Source organism: Microcebus murinus, chromosome 14 (genome assembly GCF_040939455.1).
Source record: "Microcebus murinus isolate Inina chromosome 14, M.murinus_Inina_mat1.0, whole genome shotgun sequence".
NCBI lineage: Eukaryota > Metazoa > Chordata > Mammalia > Primates > Cheirogaleidae > Microcebus > Microcebus murinus.
In genome coordinates, this window is record NC_134117.1 from 57,615,417 (window position 1) to 57,632,089 (window position 16,673).

At 50.9% G+C, this 16,673-nt stretch overlaps 1 protein-coding gene across 27 annotated transcripts in view; it reads left to right on the forward strand.

Moving 5' to 3' along the window:
- The window catches only part of KCNMA1 (potassium calcium-activated channel subfamily M alpha 1), a 722,512-nt gene that overhangs the window by 202,666 nt on the left and 503,173 nt on the right, over positions 1-16,673 (forward strand). For all 27 annotated transcript variants that reach the window (XM_076010104.1, XM_076010105.1, XM_076010108.1 and 24 more), the window contains exon 2: positions 4,831-4,992. In XM_076010104.1, the coding sequence (XP_075866219.1) occupies positions 4,831-4,992 (162 nt within the window). The remainder of the gene's footprint in view (positions 1-4,830; positions 4,993-16,673) is intronic.

Consider the following 16,673-nt stretch of genomic DNA (forward strand, 5'->3'; position numbering starts at 1 on the left):
TTGGCTCGGTCACCTGGCTGGGCTGGGTGGCACTGGGCTGTGGCTCTCCCTCCAGGCCCTCAGTTTTTTCATCTGTATGGCGTGTGTGTAGGGGTGGCATTCTAAAGGCATTGCCAAGGTCCTTTCTAGGCTTTGGTCTCTGATCTTGTGATCCAGGGGGGAAGCCCAAACCCAACAGATGGGTGGTCTCTGTCTTGAAGACCAGGTGATGGTGGCAAGAGGGGGGTGAGGCCCTCTGTGACCATGTCAACAGGAAGTCATTGTGGAGAACAGTGCTGAAAAGAATGGGGACAGGGCAAAAGGGGCTGAGACCGTGTGGTCAGGCCCAGCCTGGTAGGGTGGGTGGCAGGAGGGAACTGTGGCCACTGTGCTCTTTGGTGTCCCCAGGCCTCCTGTACCCTCCGGTTGTGGGTGCTGAGACTAGATGTGGGGACTCTGATGGGGAGAGAGGGCAGGGCTGGCGGCAGAGGGGTGGAGCGGCCTCCAAAGCAAGGCTGAGCCTCCTTTTCAGGGAGCTGATCAGGGGCAGGGAGAGGGCTCCTGGGAGACTTTGCATTCTGGGACAGTGTCCCCACCCCATGGCCCCAGGCCTCGTTTCTCCCTGCTGCTCCCTCCATGTTCCTCTCTCTTCCCAAGGCTCTTTTTCCTCCACTTCGGAAGATCTGGAGGCCTGTCCTCTTGAGGTCGCTGGAGCCCGCAGCCAGCAGGGCTTCGCTCTCTTACACCCCATGCCTCAAACACACCTGCACACGCACACTCACACACACACACACACACACACACACACTCACACACACACACACACGCACACGCATACACATACTCACACACACTCACTCACACAGTGACTTCCTGGCTGACGCCAGGGCAGCCTGTCTGGTCCTACTCAGAAGCCCTCCCTGCGTGGGGGCTGGGTCCTGCCCCCTGCAATGGGCAGTGGAAGGCTTGGGGGGGGCGGATGCTCACTTTGCCATTCAGAACCAATAGCCTCCCCCCTCTGAGGCCGTGCCCATGAAGTACAGGAGACAGAGCAGGGCACTGGGACCCAGGAGGCAGCCTTTCTCTGGTCCTCAGCCTCCTCTTCTCGAAATGGGACGTCGATGTCATGGAACTTAGAGTCAGAAGGGTCTAAGATGTTGTTTGGTCTAGGGTCCACCCGTGTGGGGATCCCTGCTGTCCTGGGCGGGGGTCACAGCTCCGACCAGAACCCCTCCGGGAGTCGGGGGACCTTACCTCCCAGGGCCCAGGGCCTAGTTGGAGGGTAAGAGCCATCAGAACCTACACTCGTTTATCCTCTGTTCTGTGGTTATTTATCAAAGGTTCACTCTGGGCCAGTGTCCTTTCCAGGGCCACAAGTCGATGGAAGTGGAGCAGCCACAACTGAATATCCTCGAAGGCCACCAGCCCCATCAGTGGGTGCTCCTTCAGGGCAGCTGTGACTGCTGTGCCCAGTGCTGTGGTGGCTTGCCTCACTGACGCTTCCCCTGCACCTTAACGGGACACAGGCTCAGCACATCTTACACAGAGGAGGCCGAGGCTGGTGGGTTAACATCCCACCAGCCAGCGTGCAAGTGGTGGAGCAGACCCAGGCCCTGGTGGGCTCTGTGCCCTCGCCTGAGAGATACCTGCTCTCAGTTGCCCTGTCTGTAAAATGGGGATAATTCCACCTGCCTGTTGGATCTATTATGAGGTCTGAGCAAGATTATGCATAGAAAACCCTTAACTTTTAGGTGCTGGCACCTGGTGCTGGCTTGATACATGATGGCCATCCCTGTTATAATGGGTTCTGCCCCCTGCCATCTCCTCTTGAGTGTTCCCTGCAAGGCCACTTAACCCTTCTGGGCCTCTGCTCACTTTTCTTTGGAGCATGGGGTTATAATACCTGCTCCCGATGAGGGGTGCTTTGGCCAGAGTGCGGCTGGTGGCAGAGAGAGTGGCCTCTCCCTTCAGGTGCAGGACTGTGACCAGCCCGGCCAGCTGGCATCAGACTTCGTAGAGTGCCCTTCCCCCACCCCAGCCTTGCTTCCCACGTGTGGTAATTAAGCTCACCACATCCACAGTGCAAACAAATAATAACAAGGACATTATCTCCCTTTAGTCTGTGTTTTTCCTTGCCTATCATAAAGTAATTAAAATAATGAATGCCTTGTAAAACAATAGGTAAGAGGGCTGGCAAAATAATGTTATCTGCCATGTACCTCCATGTTCTGTGAATTACCGATGCATTGAACCACTGTGCCTGCAGGGGACCCCCTGCCCAGCGCTTTTCCTGCTCATTTCTCTTCTCTGGGCTCTGCCAGGGGCTGGGGAACCTGAGCCCCCAAGGGTGGAGGAGCAGAGGGCTAGCCCCAGCTGGTGGCCAGGAACCAGTTCAGAAATATCCTGGGAGGCATGACTCAAAAGGAATTACCAGAGCCTGGATTTGAAGGCCTTCTTCCTACCCCGCCCCTTTCCTATCCCCGCATGATTGTCCAGTTCTGAAAGAAGCAGGTGGTCCTGTCCCTGTGGGGAGGAGGAGGCCAGGAGAAAGCTGGGGGTTAAGACCCATCTTGCATTTGTGTTAAGGGCAGCGGTCACCAAGCCATACCAGCATGGTCGGGGCCTATGGTTCCCAAAGTGGGGTCCCCAGACCAGGAGCGTCGGAATTACCTGGGAGAGGGGGACAAATGCGGGTGATTGGGTGGTTTAGCCAGCCCCTCAGCTTGCTTCTGTTGCCCGCTTGTTTGAGAACCACTGCTATACAGCGCCAGTGGCACGAGGACACAGAGGTGCTGGGTCGAACCTGTATTTTGTGCCATTTGGTACTCTTCAATCCCGACAGAATCTGTGGGGCAGGCAGTATTGCCCCTGTCTTGCAGAGGAGGTCCACAGTGGCGGAGAGCTAGAGTTTCACCCTGAATCTATGAATGCACCTGCAGTGACGATGGCAGCCCCTAGATCAGGGCCTCCGCCTCCTCCTGGACACCCGCACGTTCAGAGAGTCACAGGGCTGAGACTTGGGGGCCAGGACAAGTCCTAACTGGCCACCGGCACTGGCCAGCAGGCTTGGGCAGCAGGCGGCCTCCGAGTACGTCCACCCTGCGGCCTTCTCCCACCAGGCCTCCTCTGGGACTGATCTAGCTCCATGGGGCTTAACACGCTTGGGAGCTAAACATTAGCATCGGCTGCGACTGCTGCTTCTCCCTTCCCCGGCTTCCCCGAGCCAGGGCAGCCGGAGGGAGAGAACCAGAATCAGGAGCAGCTTCCTACCTGTGGTGCCCACCTCCCCAGGAAGAAGCCTCAGGCAATGCGCCCTCCCACCCGCCACCAAGCCGCCCTGGGCCCTCTCCCCACACCTACGCACTGCAGACAAAGATTTTCGCCTCTGTCCTTGGTTCAAGTCATTGGTCCTCAGTGGGGCTTTGCTTTGGAAATTAATTCTAGGGCTTAAAATGATGAGTAGAGTTTGCTGGCATCTTATTAAACATCTTCATCTGCAGTAATAAACTCAGTGGGCATTTGAGTACGGGTCCAGTTCAGTTTATATTTTAGATAAATAATGAAGGAGTTTTTAGTGTAAGTATGTCTCAGGCGGTATTTGGGACATACTTATGCTAAAAAGTTATTTATTATTTATTTGAAATACAAATTTAAATGAGTGTCTTGTATTTTATCTGGTAATGCTAAGCCCAGGCCAATAAATACTCATAATAATTTTTAGTCATTCGTTCATGTTTATCGAGCCAACTATGGACCAGGTACTACATTAGGCACAGGGCTACAGGCAGTAAGCAGGGGCAGGCAGTGAGTGAAATAAGTAAATGAATTATAGAGTGCATTAGAGGGTTTAAGTGCTATGGAGAAAAAGCAGAAAAGTGCTGTTGGAGGGGAAGAGGTTACAGTTCTAAAAGGGTAGCCAGGGAAAACTTCATTGAGAAGCTGATATTTGGGCAAAGACTTGAAGGAGATCAGGGAGTAAGCTATGAGCCTCTGTGGAAGAAGAGTATTCCAGGCAGAGCATATATTATGTGCGAAGGTATACAATTTAGGGCCCCCTGTGGGGCTCAGTTATCTGATGAGATCAGCTTTGTTTCCTGAAGCACATTTTAAGCCATGAAGAGGAATTGATTGTCTCCTGTACTTGTAAGGGTCCTATATGGATTTCAGGCACAGCTGGATCCAGGTGTTCAAATGGTGACACCAGTATTCTATCGCTTCTACTTTTCTCTGTGGTGGCTTCATTCTCAGGGAAGGATTACTTTTCCTATTCCTTTCAGCAAATGTTCCAGGCTTGAGTCTTACCGGGTCAGCATGGGTCATGTGACCACCCTGGCCGATTGCTGTTGTCAGGGAGTGGGTAGAATGGACTGACTGACTAGTCTCCATTGCTGGAGCCAAGGCGGGGCCATCAGTCCCTTTTGAACCACATAGCATAAGTGAAGAGATGGGAATTTCCTTAAAGAGAACTGGGGGTTCTGCTGTGAGGGCTGGGCAGGCAAAGACCACAGCATGCCTCCCACCTCTCCCTCCTGAGCACTCTGAGATCCTGGCCAGGTTGCTTTCCCTCCTGAGCTTTGGGTGTTTTTCTTTAAAATGGGAAAAGAATGGTATTATCTTTCTTTCTCTCTTTCACTAAAATATTTTAAGAGGAAATAAAGAAAAGATTATTTTTTTAAAGAAAGATTTTTAACAAAAACAATCAAAGCTATAATCCACTCCTTCTCTTGTACCTTTAAGCCAGTTCCCCAACTCAGCTGGGGACCCCTGTGGGCCTCGGTGCCATATGAGCAGGGTGTGTTATCTAAATCCACTTGTTCCCTATGTCTCAACTCTCGTTCTCTCTGTTACCAGGAGGCCCAGAAGATAAACAATGGCGCGAGCCAGGCAGACGGCACTCTCAAACCAGTGGATGAAAAAGAGGAGACGGTGGCCGCCGAGGTCGGCTGGATGACCTCGGTGAAGGACTGGGCCGGGGTGATGATATCCGCCCAGACGCTGACTGGCAGAGTCCTGGTGAGTCTCCACACCCGCCACGCCGGGCGGCCTTGCTGTCCGGGCCAGGATGGCTGTGTTTATGAGATGTGATGCTTGGGGTGGGGCGGGGGTCTTCTCCAGGTCACTGGCTAACGGGAGGTGGGGTTGCATGCTGTGTGGGAGGGGCTGTGTGCTCATGCATGTCTAGACCAGTGGTCTGTGGTGGGACATGGAGAGAATGGACTAGCATCCTGGGCAGAGAAGGTCCGTTGGGAGCAAGATGGTGTACACACACACACAGACACACACAGAGCTCAACCAGCTTGGAGAAGAGAAGGGAGTCCAGGAAACATATGCCAGAAGCCTACAGAGGGCCATCAGTGAGAGGATCCGGGGAGTTCTGAGTGTGTGTGTGTGTGTTTGGTGGCCTTCTGGTGATGTTACTGCTGTCCTCTGGCAGCCACCTAGAGAGCCCCCCCGGGGCAGTTTCCACTCCCCTGCACGGCGTTAACTGGATCCCATCCGTGGTGGAGACCCTTAGTCATCTGGTGTTGAGACCTGACAGCTGCCCACGTGGGCTTGCCTGGCCCTGTGCTCGGAGCGTGCTCGTGTGCCCTTCTCATGAGGCCCTGTCCTGGGCCCACCTGCCCTGGAGCTTGCGCGTCCTGCCCCTTCTCTGTGCATTTGCTGCATCTCTGACCTCAGCCTGGTTCACTGGCTGGACTGGCGAGCCCCTGGGTTTTGGCAAGGACCATGGGTGGGACAGGCCTGGGACCAACTGTCCCAGTTTGCCTGGGACTGGGGGCTCCCTGGGACATGAGTCTTTCAGTGCAGCCCTGGGACGAATTGGTCGCCCTAGGCAGGCCTGTGGTCCTGCTACAGTTGGCTCCTTGCTTGGGCAGCCCTGCTTGCCGGCTTTCTTTGGTCTGCTCTGGGCCAGGCATTTCCCTGAGAAGATGCTGCATTCCCGGCGATTTCTCATCGTGATTCTGGAAGCTGTTTTGTATGGGCCTGAAGGTAGGGCTCCGTCGGGAGTCATTTGGCTCATGGGGACATCCTGACTGCTGGGCGGATCAAAGATCAGGCAGGGACACTGGAAAGTAGCTGTCATTACCTCTGTGTTTCATGGCAAAAACCCAGTGGGCAGCTGAAGAGTGGCCGGAGGGAGGTGGTAAAAATTCCACTTATCAGAATCCTTCGTGGGGAGAACTCAATGTTAAGTTTAGGACGAGTATATCACAGACTGCTTGAGGGAAGGAATACGACAGGTAATTTCGTGCTCAAGGAGTGAAAGGTGCTGGCCACGCAGCCTTCGAGGGGTACAGGTTCTGTTCGCTGAGGAACCTGCTGAGAGCTGAGTCTCCTGAAAGGCTGGGTGTGAAGCCAAGGCTGATAGCAAGTGGTGGCAAAATAGAAAGAGGAGAAACCTCAAGTAGGTTTTGAAGGAGAGAGAACTGGAGAGGTTAGCTGTTGCCTGGAGGAAGGCAGAGGAGGAGGACAGTCGGGCCCCTGTGACCAGGAGAGACTGTGTCCAGTGAGGACTTGGAGGTGTCTTGCTGTTGGCTGTGTCCCTCCCCGACTCTTCAGTAAAGTCCCCATTGCTCTTGCGTGCTTGTGTACGCGTAGATTCTGCACTGGGAACTCAGAGGTTGAGTCTGTGACTGTACCACCCCGAATGTGCCCGATCTGGTCTTAGAGAGGCTGAGTTCTGGGTCTGGGTATTCACGGGGCACAAAATGGGAGCAGCGCGTTGTATACACATGGTGGCAATGGTGGATGAAGAACAGCAGCCAACCGGTTGTACAGATGTGACACTTGCTCCTTCCATGTGGCCATCATCGACGGTTCTAATTATCTTCTTTAGCATTAGCCAAGAGTTACTGAGCACCAATTTTGGGTCCAATGTTTATGTTTTTTTCATCCCTGTGGAAAACAAGGAATGGCTCTGATTGTACGCACCGGGTCCGGAAGCGGCGTGTGTCTGCGTGGGGTGCAGGGGGCCGCGGTAGGGGAGAGTAGAGGGTATCGGAAAGGCTTCTTGGGGCTTCATGGAGAGGAAAGCCTTTGAACTGGAACTTCCGTTACAAGATGAACTGAGCACATGATTTATGGAAGGGAAGACATCAAAAATAAAAACATCCCCAAGCTTGAAAACAAGAAAGGCGCTGCTTGGTGGGCCAGAAGATGAGATGCATACCTAATAAGGCAGAAAGCACTTGAGTGGCGCTTTGAAATGCAAGGTAGGATTTTGAAAGTCAAAGGAGAGTAAATCCTTCCAGAGAGAAGAGCCAAGGAGAAGGGAAGGAGCCTGGGGCCCCAGGGAACAGAGGGCTGCAGACACAAAAGAAGGGGAAGGTGCACTAGAGATAGCTTGTTGGAACTGTAAAGGCCAAGCTAAAGAATTTGGGCTGAGTTTGCAGGACAAGGAGGTTTTGAGGGAGGGGTACCATGGTTGGTTGTTGTACAGAGAGAGCTGGAGGACAGGTGGAGACCAGATGGATGAGGCAGGAGCTTGGAGGTCCTAGGACAAGTTAGGGTAGGGAGGACCAGAGGGGACGGCTGCTGTGGTCCTGGTGAGGGAAGCCCTGAACTAGCACCAAGCAGCGGACGCAGGTGGGTGATATCATGAAAGCAGACCTCATAGGACCAAGCACACCCAACAGCCACCTCGGGGCTACTGCCAGCAACCGCATTACCGAGGGCACCGTGCTAGGCTCTGTACGTTACAGTCGGTTGGATGAGCAAGGACCACGTCCTATTCATTCCATATCTCCCGTATGGCTGTGTTGTAGGGTTTCTTACAAGGAAACAAGCCTGTCTTCATCTGTGAACTCATCCCTTTTTTACAGCTGAGAAAATCAAGGCATACGAGGGGCAATGAGTTGCCTAAAAACATGCAACTTTGTGTGACAGAGCCAGGCTAGTGGCCATGGGCCTCCAGACTCCCAGTCTAGTGCTCCTTCTCTGTCATTGCTTCCCAGTCAAGGACAATGCTTTCCTTTTTCTAAGCCACTGCCAGCTGTCGCTTTGGCTGTGACATTTTGACATTACCATCTTTGAGCCAGTTAGATCCTGAGGCTGTTTGGCCTGATTCTCCTAGCATTTGCATGTAGAAGTGCGGACTGCCCCGGCCTCCTTGCCTGGGACTGCTCAAGGTGCCAGCTGCTCTCCAAAGGTCTCCTTGGAGAAAGTCCTGCCCAGGCTGCCGGGACCACTCAGAGCAGAGCAGGTCCCACTGTGCAGAGAGCCGGCATCTCAGAGCTCCAGGAGGTACCTTTGAGAACAGGCCTTTCCTTTAGGAGCAGGCAGGTCCTTGCTCTGAACAAAGAACAGGTTTTACACTGAAGTCTCGGCATGCAAGAGGAGGCAGCTCTGCCTGTTCAGAACCCAAAGCTGTGTTTGTCTTGAGCTGTCCAAATGTTTATCCCTGCAACAGTGGGACCAAAGCAAGACGAAACACCGGGCTGTTCAGTTTCCCTTTTCAATTTTTAATTTGTTTTCCTTGACGCACACTCAGGAGCTTGGCCTCCGCCAAGCTGGGCCTCTTCCTCACCTGTCTAATTGTCACGGGTGAGAATCTCGAAGATAGGCCATTGTGGAGAAGGCCCAGCCGGGGAAGGCCTTGCCAGCACAGCCTCAGAATATCTGTGGGATCTCTCGGACAAGCGTATCAGTCATTCAATAAGGTGTTTATTTCTCACCTGTTCCTGGCACAGTGCAAGGCACTGGACAGAAAGCAGTGAGCAACAGAGATGCAGAGTGTGTGTTATTTATATTGATAAACAAGGTATGAAGTTGTAAAGCTTCATCTAAGAAATGACAAATGATAATCACCATTCACCAGTGCTTTTTATAATTAACACCTGGAGGCTTATCATCAAAGTGACAAAAATTCCTTGACCCTACGGCTCCAGGTCTCAGAACAGCCTGTTTTTGTCTCCTCCCTCTCTCTGGCACTCATGCTTAGCTGCCCCAAAACAGCCAGTCTGGACGGAACCCTCTCTTGGAGCACAATGCTAAGGGAGTCTGCATTAAAGTGAATGCCAGGCTGTCAAGGGTTACTGTTTCCTTTGTCTTTCTTTTTTTTATTATTATTATTATTATTTTTTTTTTTTCCAAACAAGTCAGTTGTCTGATCCTTTGTCTTTCTTTAATTAAAAAACATTTATTCTCTCATTATAAAAGTAGTACGTTTGCTTTTTTTTTTTTTTTTAAGCTTTGGAACATGCTGGAAGAATTGCTGATAAATTCCGCTTTGGGATTTGGAGTTGGCCCAGACCGAGGGAAACTGTGATATATTAATAGCTGTAATGTCATCAGGATTTCTCCCTACCGTTTGGGTGTCTTTGAGGACTTTGTTCACTGCATCTCATGTTACCCGCTTTGTGCGCAGACGCCCGGGATGAAGATTTCTTTTTGCACCAGGGGTTGTTGTGGTTTTCCTGGTGAACATCCAATGAATGCTCTAAATTGGGAGAGGGATCGTGTGTCTCTGTGGTGGCTGCTCAAGGCCAAGTTGGTGGCCCGTGAAAAAATATAGAGCTTCTCAGGTTTGCGTTTTACGCAGTCTCATCTCCTGCCCTCCCCCTCCCCCCAGGTGCTTCTCATCGTCTCTCCTCTCATTTTCGCTTCGCCCTGATTTCCTTACTCTCCTATCTGAAATTTACATGTATGCAGTTATGTGCTACATACATTTTTGTGAGCAAATTAAATCCTTCTAAGAATAAAACGGTATCTAAATAAAGAGGGCAAGAAACACATGAAGTAGGCTTTTGTGTGGTTCGGTTGTACTGCATGGCATCATAAGCCAAAATCAATAGGGATAATCAAGTTCAGGGTCGGTAAGTTTTCCTATAAAGGGCCATACAGTAAATAAGTCTGGGCTTGCAGACCGTGCAGACTCCACTGCTGAACTCGGCCACCGTAGTTTGAAAGCAGCCACTAAAAACCCTGGTGCAACCGTGTTCCCATAAAACTTAATTTACAGAAGCAAGGGGTGGAAAATACAGTTAGATAGAAGGAATAGGTTCTAGTATTCAACAGTGCAGTAGGGAAATGACAGCTAATGATAACTTATTGTATATTCCAAAATAGTTAGAAGAATTGTAATATTCCCAACACAAAGTAAAGATAAATGTTTGAGGTGATAGATATCTCAGTTACCCTGATTTGATCATTATACATTGTATACATGTATCAAAATATCACATGCACCCCTAAAATATGTACAACTATTGTATGTCAATTCCTAAAACATTTTCTAAGAAAGGAAGCATGTAGTGGGCAAGATTTGTTTCAAAGAAAATGGTTTGCTGACTCTTCATCCAGTTTATTCCCTTATTTTACATATAGAGAAATTGAAAGGCTGGGGCTGGGAGGAAAGGGGTTTTCTGAGATCATATGGCATAAGAGTGACAGCAACAGAGAACCCACTTATAAAAGGGAAATTCCTAGACACAGTGATACACACAGAGATCAATACAGGCACATGCACACACACTAGCTACATCATCTCCTAGTTTTTGAGTATTCAGGTTCATTTCCATGTTAATCCCAGAGTGACTGTCTCCTTAAGAAAACTATGTCTGTGGCCAAGGACAGCCTCACCTCAAGGTGTGAGCCACGTCTACACTGCCTGTACTCTACCTTAACCCTTCGACAGATTCGGTGTTTTGTGTGCTTCTTCAAAGACTGGTCTCACCAGTAGAGCTACCGGCTTCTTGAGCAAAGATAGAGAGAGCTCTTACAATCACTCGTTTTAGTTACTTTCCCCATCTTCTTATGCTGTTGCATTTGAGTATTGCTCCAGGAAGCATGCACATCTAATTCCTTGAACTGAAAACATGTGCTGTAACGTCTAGGGGGTGATTTATCCATGTAAAGAGACAGAAAAATGCCAGCCTCTCCCTTTATCTTCCTAAATATGTCACTTGTGTGGCATTTTACATTAACATTATATACATAGCCTGGACCATTTATCCTAATCTCTAAGCACCCAAAAGAAAATATGTATCAAATACGCCTTTCAAATAAAAATAATCCTATTGGTTTAATAAAGTTAAATAGATGTGCATTCACTGCTGTGTTGTTTGCACATGAAATTAGATTGGTTGGACCAAATGGAGGTGCACATGGGCATACACTTAATCAAATATGCAACATTCATTGCATTCATTTCTCCCACTAAGTGGCTCATGGTGCTTGTGACAATTCTCATCCTCATCCTATACTTCTCTTTTTCAGTGGTGCCTGGTGGCAAATTCACACACAGCTCACATTTCCATTGCTCTCTCTTCTTCTCATCTATGTCCCCCTTTTGTTATGTTTTAGGCAAATCTCCATAAAATTCTTATATCATCTGCAAATTTCCTCTGTAGTATAGAGACCAGAGGTTTCACAGGACCCTATTTGTAGTAAGAATACCCCCATCGTGACCAGGTGTGCCCTGTCCTCTGCTATCAGGAATAAGCTGAGGTTTTATGTGAGTTGTTTTAACACCCATAGGGAGGCTTCTTTTTAACCACTTTGGTACGAGCGTCGACTGTAGTCGATAGCCACAGATGAACGTGCACAGCCACTTTAGCCTACAGCTGTGATACGACTTTCTAATTTTTCATTTATCAAAATAAAATTGTGAACATTTAAAACTAACGTAATGAAAACATGTATGTATATGTTACCTATTCTGATTTACATTACAAATAAAGCTGCCTGTAAAGTAAAACAAGCTTTCAGTGCTTTAAAGCTTTCCTCATCGCACAAGAGCAAAACGGATTCGTGGTCAATGCACAGCACAAACTATGGTGTGGACTATGAGTGCCAGCTGTGGGCAAGGTTTCGCGGCCCGTGAGCGTGGTATTGAAGTGGTTAAAGGTTTTCCCTCCAGGACTTAATAATGGCTCTTTCTTTCATCCTGTACATAGATACAGAGTTCATATTTTGGGTATCGGTTGAAAAGCCAAAGAAGGTACGGTCTCTTTATATTATTGAACATGAAATTTTGGCTTTATCTGATGAAAGATCCACTGGATTTGCATTAATAATTTGTGACCCAGCATCCTTTACCCAGGTGGGAAAACATGAGTCAGAGAAGTCCCTGAATGGAGCAGTCTCCCCCGACAGGTAGCAAGTTACCTGTTCCTGGAGATGTTCAAAGACAAGCAGGACCACATTTGGAGGTGCTGTTGCTGACAGTCGGTTAGACTTTATCCTCATTGCTTTAATTAGGTTCCACAGAACACTAGACCCAGGAGATGTTCCAGGATAAAAATGGTTCCCTGGGAACTTGGACAGACTTCATTTCTCATCCTGCTCCTCGAGATTGCCAATGCCTAGCGGCATATAAATGCCCACAGAAGTCCTGCAGGAGGGAAGCGGAAAGACTTTGTTTTGCTCAACATTGCCCACTTCCATTTCACCGTGGGACCCTCATGCCATGAAACACCTGTGGGCATCACAGAGCCCTCACTTCGGGAAGCCTTTAACCAGCCCAGGGTTCGGTTAGTTACAGCCTGTGGGCCGATCTGCCCCTCAGCCTCTTTTGTATGGTTAACAAGCTAAGGGTGGTTTTACATTTAAAAAAAAAAAATTTTTTTTAATCAAAAGAAGAATATTTTTGACATGTAAAAACTATATGAAATTCAAATTTCAGTGTCTGTTACCAAAGTTTTATTGGAATGGAGCCTCGCTCACTCATTTACGCATTGTCTGTGGCTGCTTTCTTAACATGCTACAATGCCGGAGTTGAGTAGTATCCACAGAGTCCAAAACGCCCACGAGCCTAAAATAATTACCGTCTGGCCCTGCAGAGAAAAAGTTTGCCACCCCCTCTATGACTGTCAATATTCCTTTCTAAGTGGCCTACAGGACTTGCCCTATAAGTTACCCTTGGCACACGGCGATGGATAAAAAGCATTACTAACATCTATCCTGTTTTCATGGGGACGTGCCGACATTTACTTCCACAGGCTCAGCTAAGTCCTGTGTGGGAGAGATGGGGAGACAGAGGCCAGAGCCAGGTGGGCCCCCGAGTTCCGTGGCAGGTCCCCAGCTGGGCTCGGCGTGTGGGTTTCCACTTCCCAAGGTCAGGGGAATGTGTCTGAGAATTTGGGAGCAGGGCCACTCCCTGAGTCGCCCTGTCTGCCTCTCCTGCAGACCCGGCCCCCAGGCCCTGCCCGACAGCTCACAGAGTCCAGTCCTTACGGCAGAGAGGGGCCCAGACCTGGGCCTGCAGGCCAGCGCCTTGCCCGCACCAGCTGCCGGTCCGCACCGCCGGCCTGCAGCCCACTCGCTGTGCGCGGCCTCCCCGGGGCGTTCTGTAAAGAGCAGCTGTTAATTTTACTAGCTGGTGTGTTGGCTCCTCCGGCCTCCCCAGGGCTGCTGTGAAAATGAAGGAGAGTTTCAGAAATCAATCCTCAGCTAGCTCTGGACAGAGGAAGAGCCGTCCTGGCCCCAAGCAGCCTGTTCATCCTGGCCATTCATCTCTGGCTCCCAGGGCCTCTGGGCTCTGGTGGCAAGGGCTTACGCTGCTGTGTCCCTTCTCTTCTGGAGTTTCCAGGTGTGGGTGGGTGCCTTTTGTCCTTCCGTCCGTCTGCGTCCTTGTATCTGTCCAACCCACATGCTTTTGTTGGTGTTCCCCGGCACACAGAACTGGGCATAGCACACAGTAGGTAGGTAGGCGCCCGGCAGTGAGCGGAGTGTTTGCCGTGTCTATGCAGTCAGCAGGCCCCGCTGCCTCCCTCTGCCAGCCCCCCTCCACTCTCCCCTGTTTCAGCCTCTCTGTGCGGGGAGCCCAGCCCCTTGGGCCAGTGCCGTGTGATCTGCACTAGAGCTTCTACTATCTTGTGGTCTCTGTCTCATTCTTTTTCTCACTTGATTGGAACCAGCAATGAGGACAGGTAGAGCCATTAGCACCTCCCAAACTCCAGCTACCATTTCTCCTCTCTCCCTGGGACGCTGTCTTTGGGAAGGAGCTGCCGAGGCCCTGAGGATTGGGGGGCTGCTGCGCGTGGAGCGGGTGGGCACTGGGAGCCCGGCCTCTGTTGAATCCCAGCCTCCCCTCTCTCCAGGGCTTCCACCCTGGGACAGTGGCTTCGTCTGCGGTGCCTTAGTTTCCTCATCTGCAAAACAGAGATTATGATAGTCCCTTTAACTGCCTGTTAATGAGTCAATGCATGTCAAATGCTCAGAATCGTGGCTCTGACATGGTTAGTGCTTCCTAACCGCTGGTTATTACTATTTCTGTTAGTGTCAGTGTGAGCCCGTCACCATGTCCTGGAGGGAGTGGGCTGGTGTGGAGACACACAGGCGCAGGGAGTGGAGAATAAATCCTTTCCTGGGGCGGAGCTAGAGCAGGCCTCGCCAAACCCAGGCGTCCTCTCAGCGCGCTGAGGAGCTCTGGGCCTGGCAGTTTGGGGGTGCCCCAGGCAGGCCCTGGCGTGGGTCCAGCCAGTTGACGCTGCCTGCTCCGTGCGCATTCTTAATTCACACTCGTCCAGGCTGTGTCCTCTCTGCGGCTGGCTCATGCCAGCCTGACTCACCGTTGTTGAGTCAGCCAGGAAATTCTCACTTCACATAGCCGCCTCGAGCTGGCTGGGGCTGGGGGGCGGGCGGGGCTCCCCCCGGAGCTGCGCACTGTGGGCGCGCGTGTCACAGGAAACGCCTTGGCAGGATGACAGATGAATCTTGTGGAGAGAGAGCGTCACGTGCGCTCCCTGTGGTCTCTGTGTCAGATGTGGAGTGAGGCCGGCGGGGCAGAGACGGGCTGGTTTCGGAGGGCACATCAGCACCAGCATGTGGGAGGCGTGTTGACATGCATTTTGGCAGGTAGTGACCACAGCGCCATAGAAAGGAGGTGGGAAAGCGAACTGCATCCCCCAAAGATAAAGACCTGGATTCTCCTGTGCCTGGGAAGCATCTCCCCTGGGCTGTGTATGCATCCCTCCATCGGTTCCTTCCAGGCGTCCTCAAACTACGGTCCGCGGGCCACATGCGGCCCGGCTGAGGACATTTATCTGGCCTGCCAGGTGTTTTTGCCGCCGCTGCCTGTCCTGCTTAGCAGCCGACTCGTCCTGGGCCCACAGTGCGCATGTGTGGAATGTGTGCCGCACTCTCCAACGGCCCTCTAACAGTCTGAGGGACAGTGAACTGGCCCCCTGTTTAAAAAGTTTGAGGACCCCTGCTTCAGACACTCCTGGAGCACCTGCTAGGGGTCAGATGCCATTCAAGGCACTGGACACATGTTGGTTCTTCCAGCAAAATCCGCGAAATGCAATCATCCGGAGTGTTGAAGGTGAAGATGTCACGCTTGCATTTGCCAGAATGGTTTCAGGTGGCCAGGCTTTTGAAGTAGAGTTTGGTAATAAATAAGAGCCTGGGACTCCTGGGGCCCATCCATCAGTCCCTTGGGCAGAACTGAGAGCTCAACTGTCCTAATCCTGATGGCACATCCTGTGCATTTCTGTTGCTGGATCCCAGAGGCCCGAGTAAATGTGTTTATATGACTGATGTTATCTCTCCTTCCTTCCCTCCCTCCCTCTCTCCATCCTTCCTCCCTCCTTCCTTCCTTCCCAACCAGTAAGAGCTGGCGCCCCCTGGAGGTTTCATAGGAAATGAAATGTCTGGTGGAGAGTTTTCTTGCCTCATTTTCCCCCAAGGCCTTCAGAGGGTGCTGATGGTTTGCAGTCCCTATTTATCGGAAAAATATCCTGGGAGACTGAGACTCTCCTCACAGCCTCCATTTCAGCTGCCAGAGAGTTTGTTTAGCAGGGAGACTCAAAAATAGAGACAACGATGATGACAAAGTCATCAGCCTCTGTCGTCGCTGGGGAGCACATGCTTGGGAAGTCACACTCGGGACCACACGCAGGCTGCTGCTGCCAAGTTTAGTTGACTGGGCTATGTTTAGGAGGAGGCAGACTGACTCGTGCCTACGGGCCCCAAACATCCCAATTTGGCGCACTAGAAGCCCCATTTTTAGAGTCTGGGTCCAGAGTGAGGCTTTTTTTCAGAAAAAAAAAAAATAAATAAAAAACTACTTCAGGGAATCGACAACAACAGAAAGCCACCATTTGCCCTAAAAATTCAGCTGTTGGAACCACTGTCTCCTGTTAGAGTAGTGAGGGAACTAGGACATGGCAGTTGCTCCTCTGTCTCTCTTAAGGAATTAGGGCACTTGGAAACTCAATTAGATGTACCCGAGCCTCTTAAGCACCAGGGCCGTCTTTTTTGCTCATCCGGTTAATTTTAGTTCATAAAATTGGCCTTGTGCTGACATGGAGGCACACGGCAGGGGCGGGAGGCTCCGTTCCGGTTCCCAGCCTCCAGGGGCACACGTCTGGCCTGAGGCATCGAAGGTGACCTTTAAACCTGTGTGCGCCTCGTCCCTGCGAGAGCAGACTCCGGGCCTTCCCTGTTTACTGGAGGTGGGTTAATCCAGAAAGTAAATTGAGCATTCTGACTTCCTTGCAGGCACGAGAAGCCCAGGACCCAGCAGATTAACCCGAGGGTTGGGAAGCCGTCAACTTCCTAGAACTCTGTCCCCAGTCTGCTGTAGCAAAGAGGCTGAATTTTCACTTTTTTCCTTGTTTCCTTTTTTAATCCCCTCTACCCTCTTTTGTGGCTGTTGGTGACACAACTGTCATAAGGGAAACCAGGGGACAACTCATTGAAAAGGAGACAGGAATGAAAGACCCTATTCCCACACAACCCCCCCTCACGCC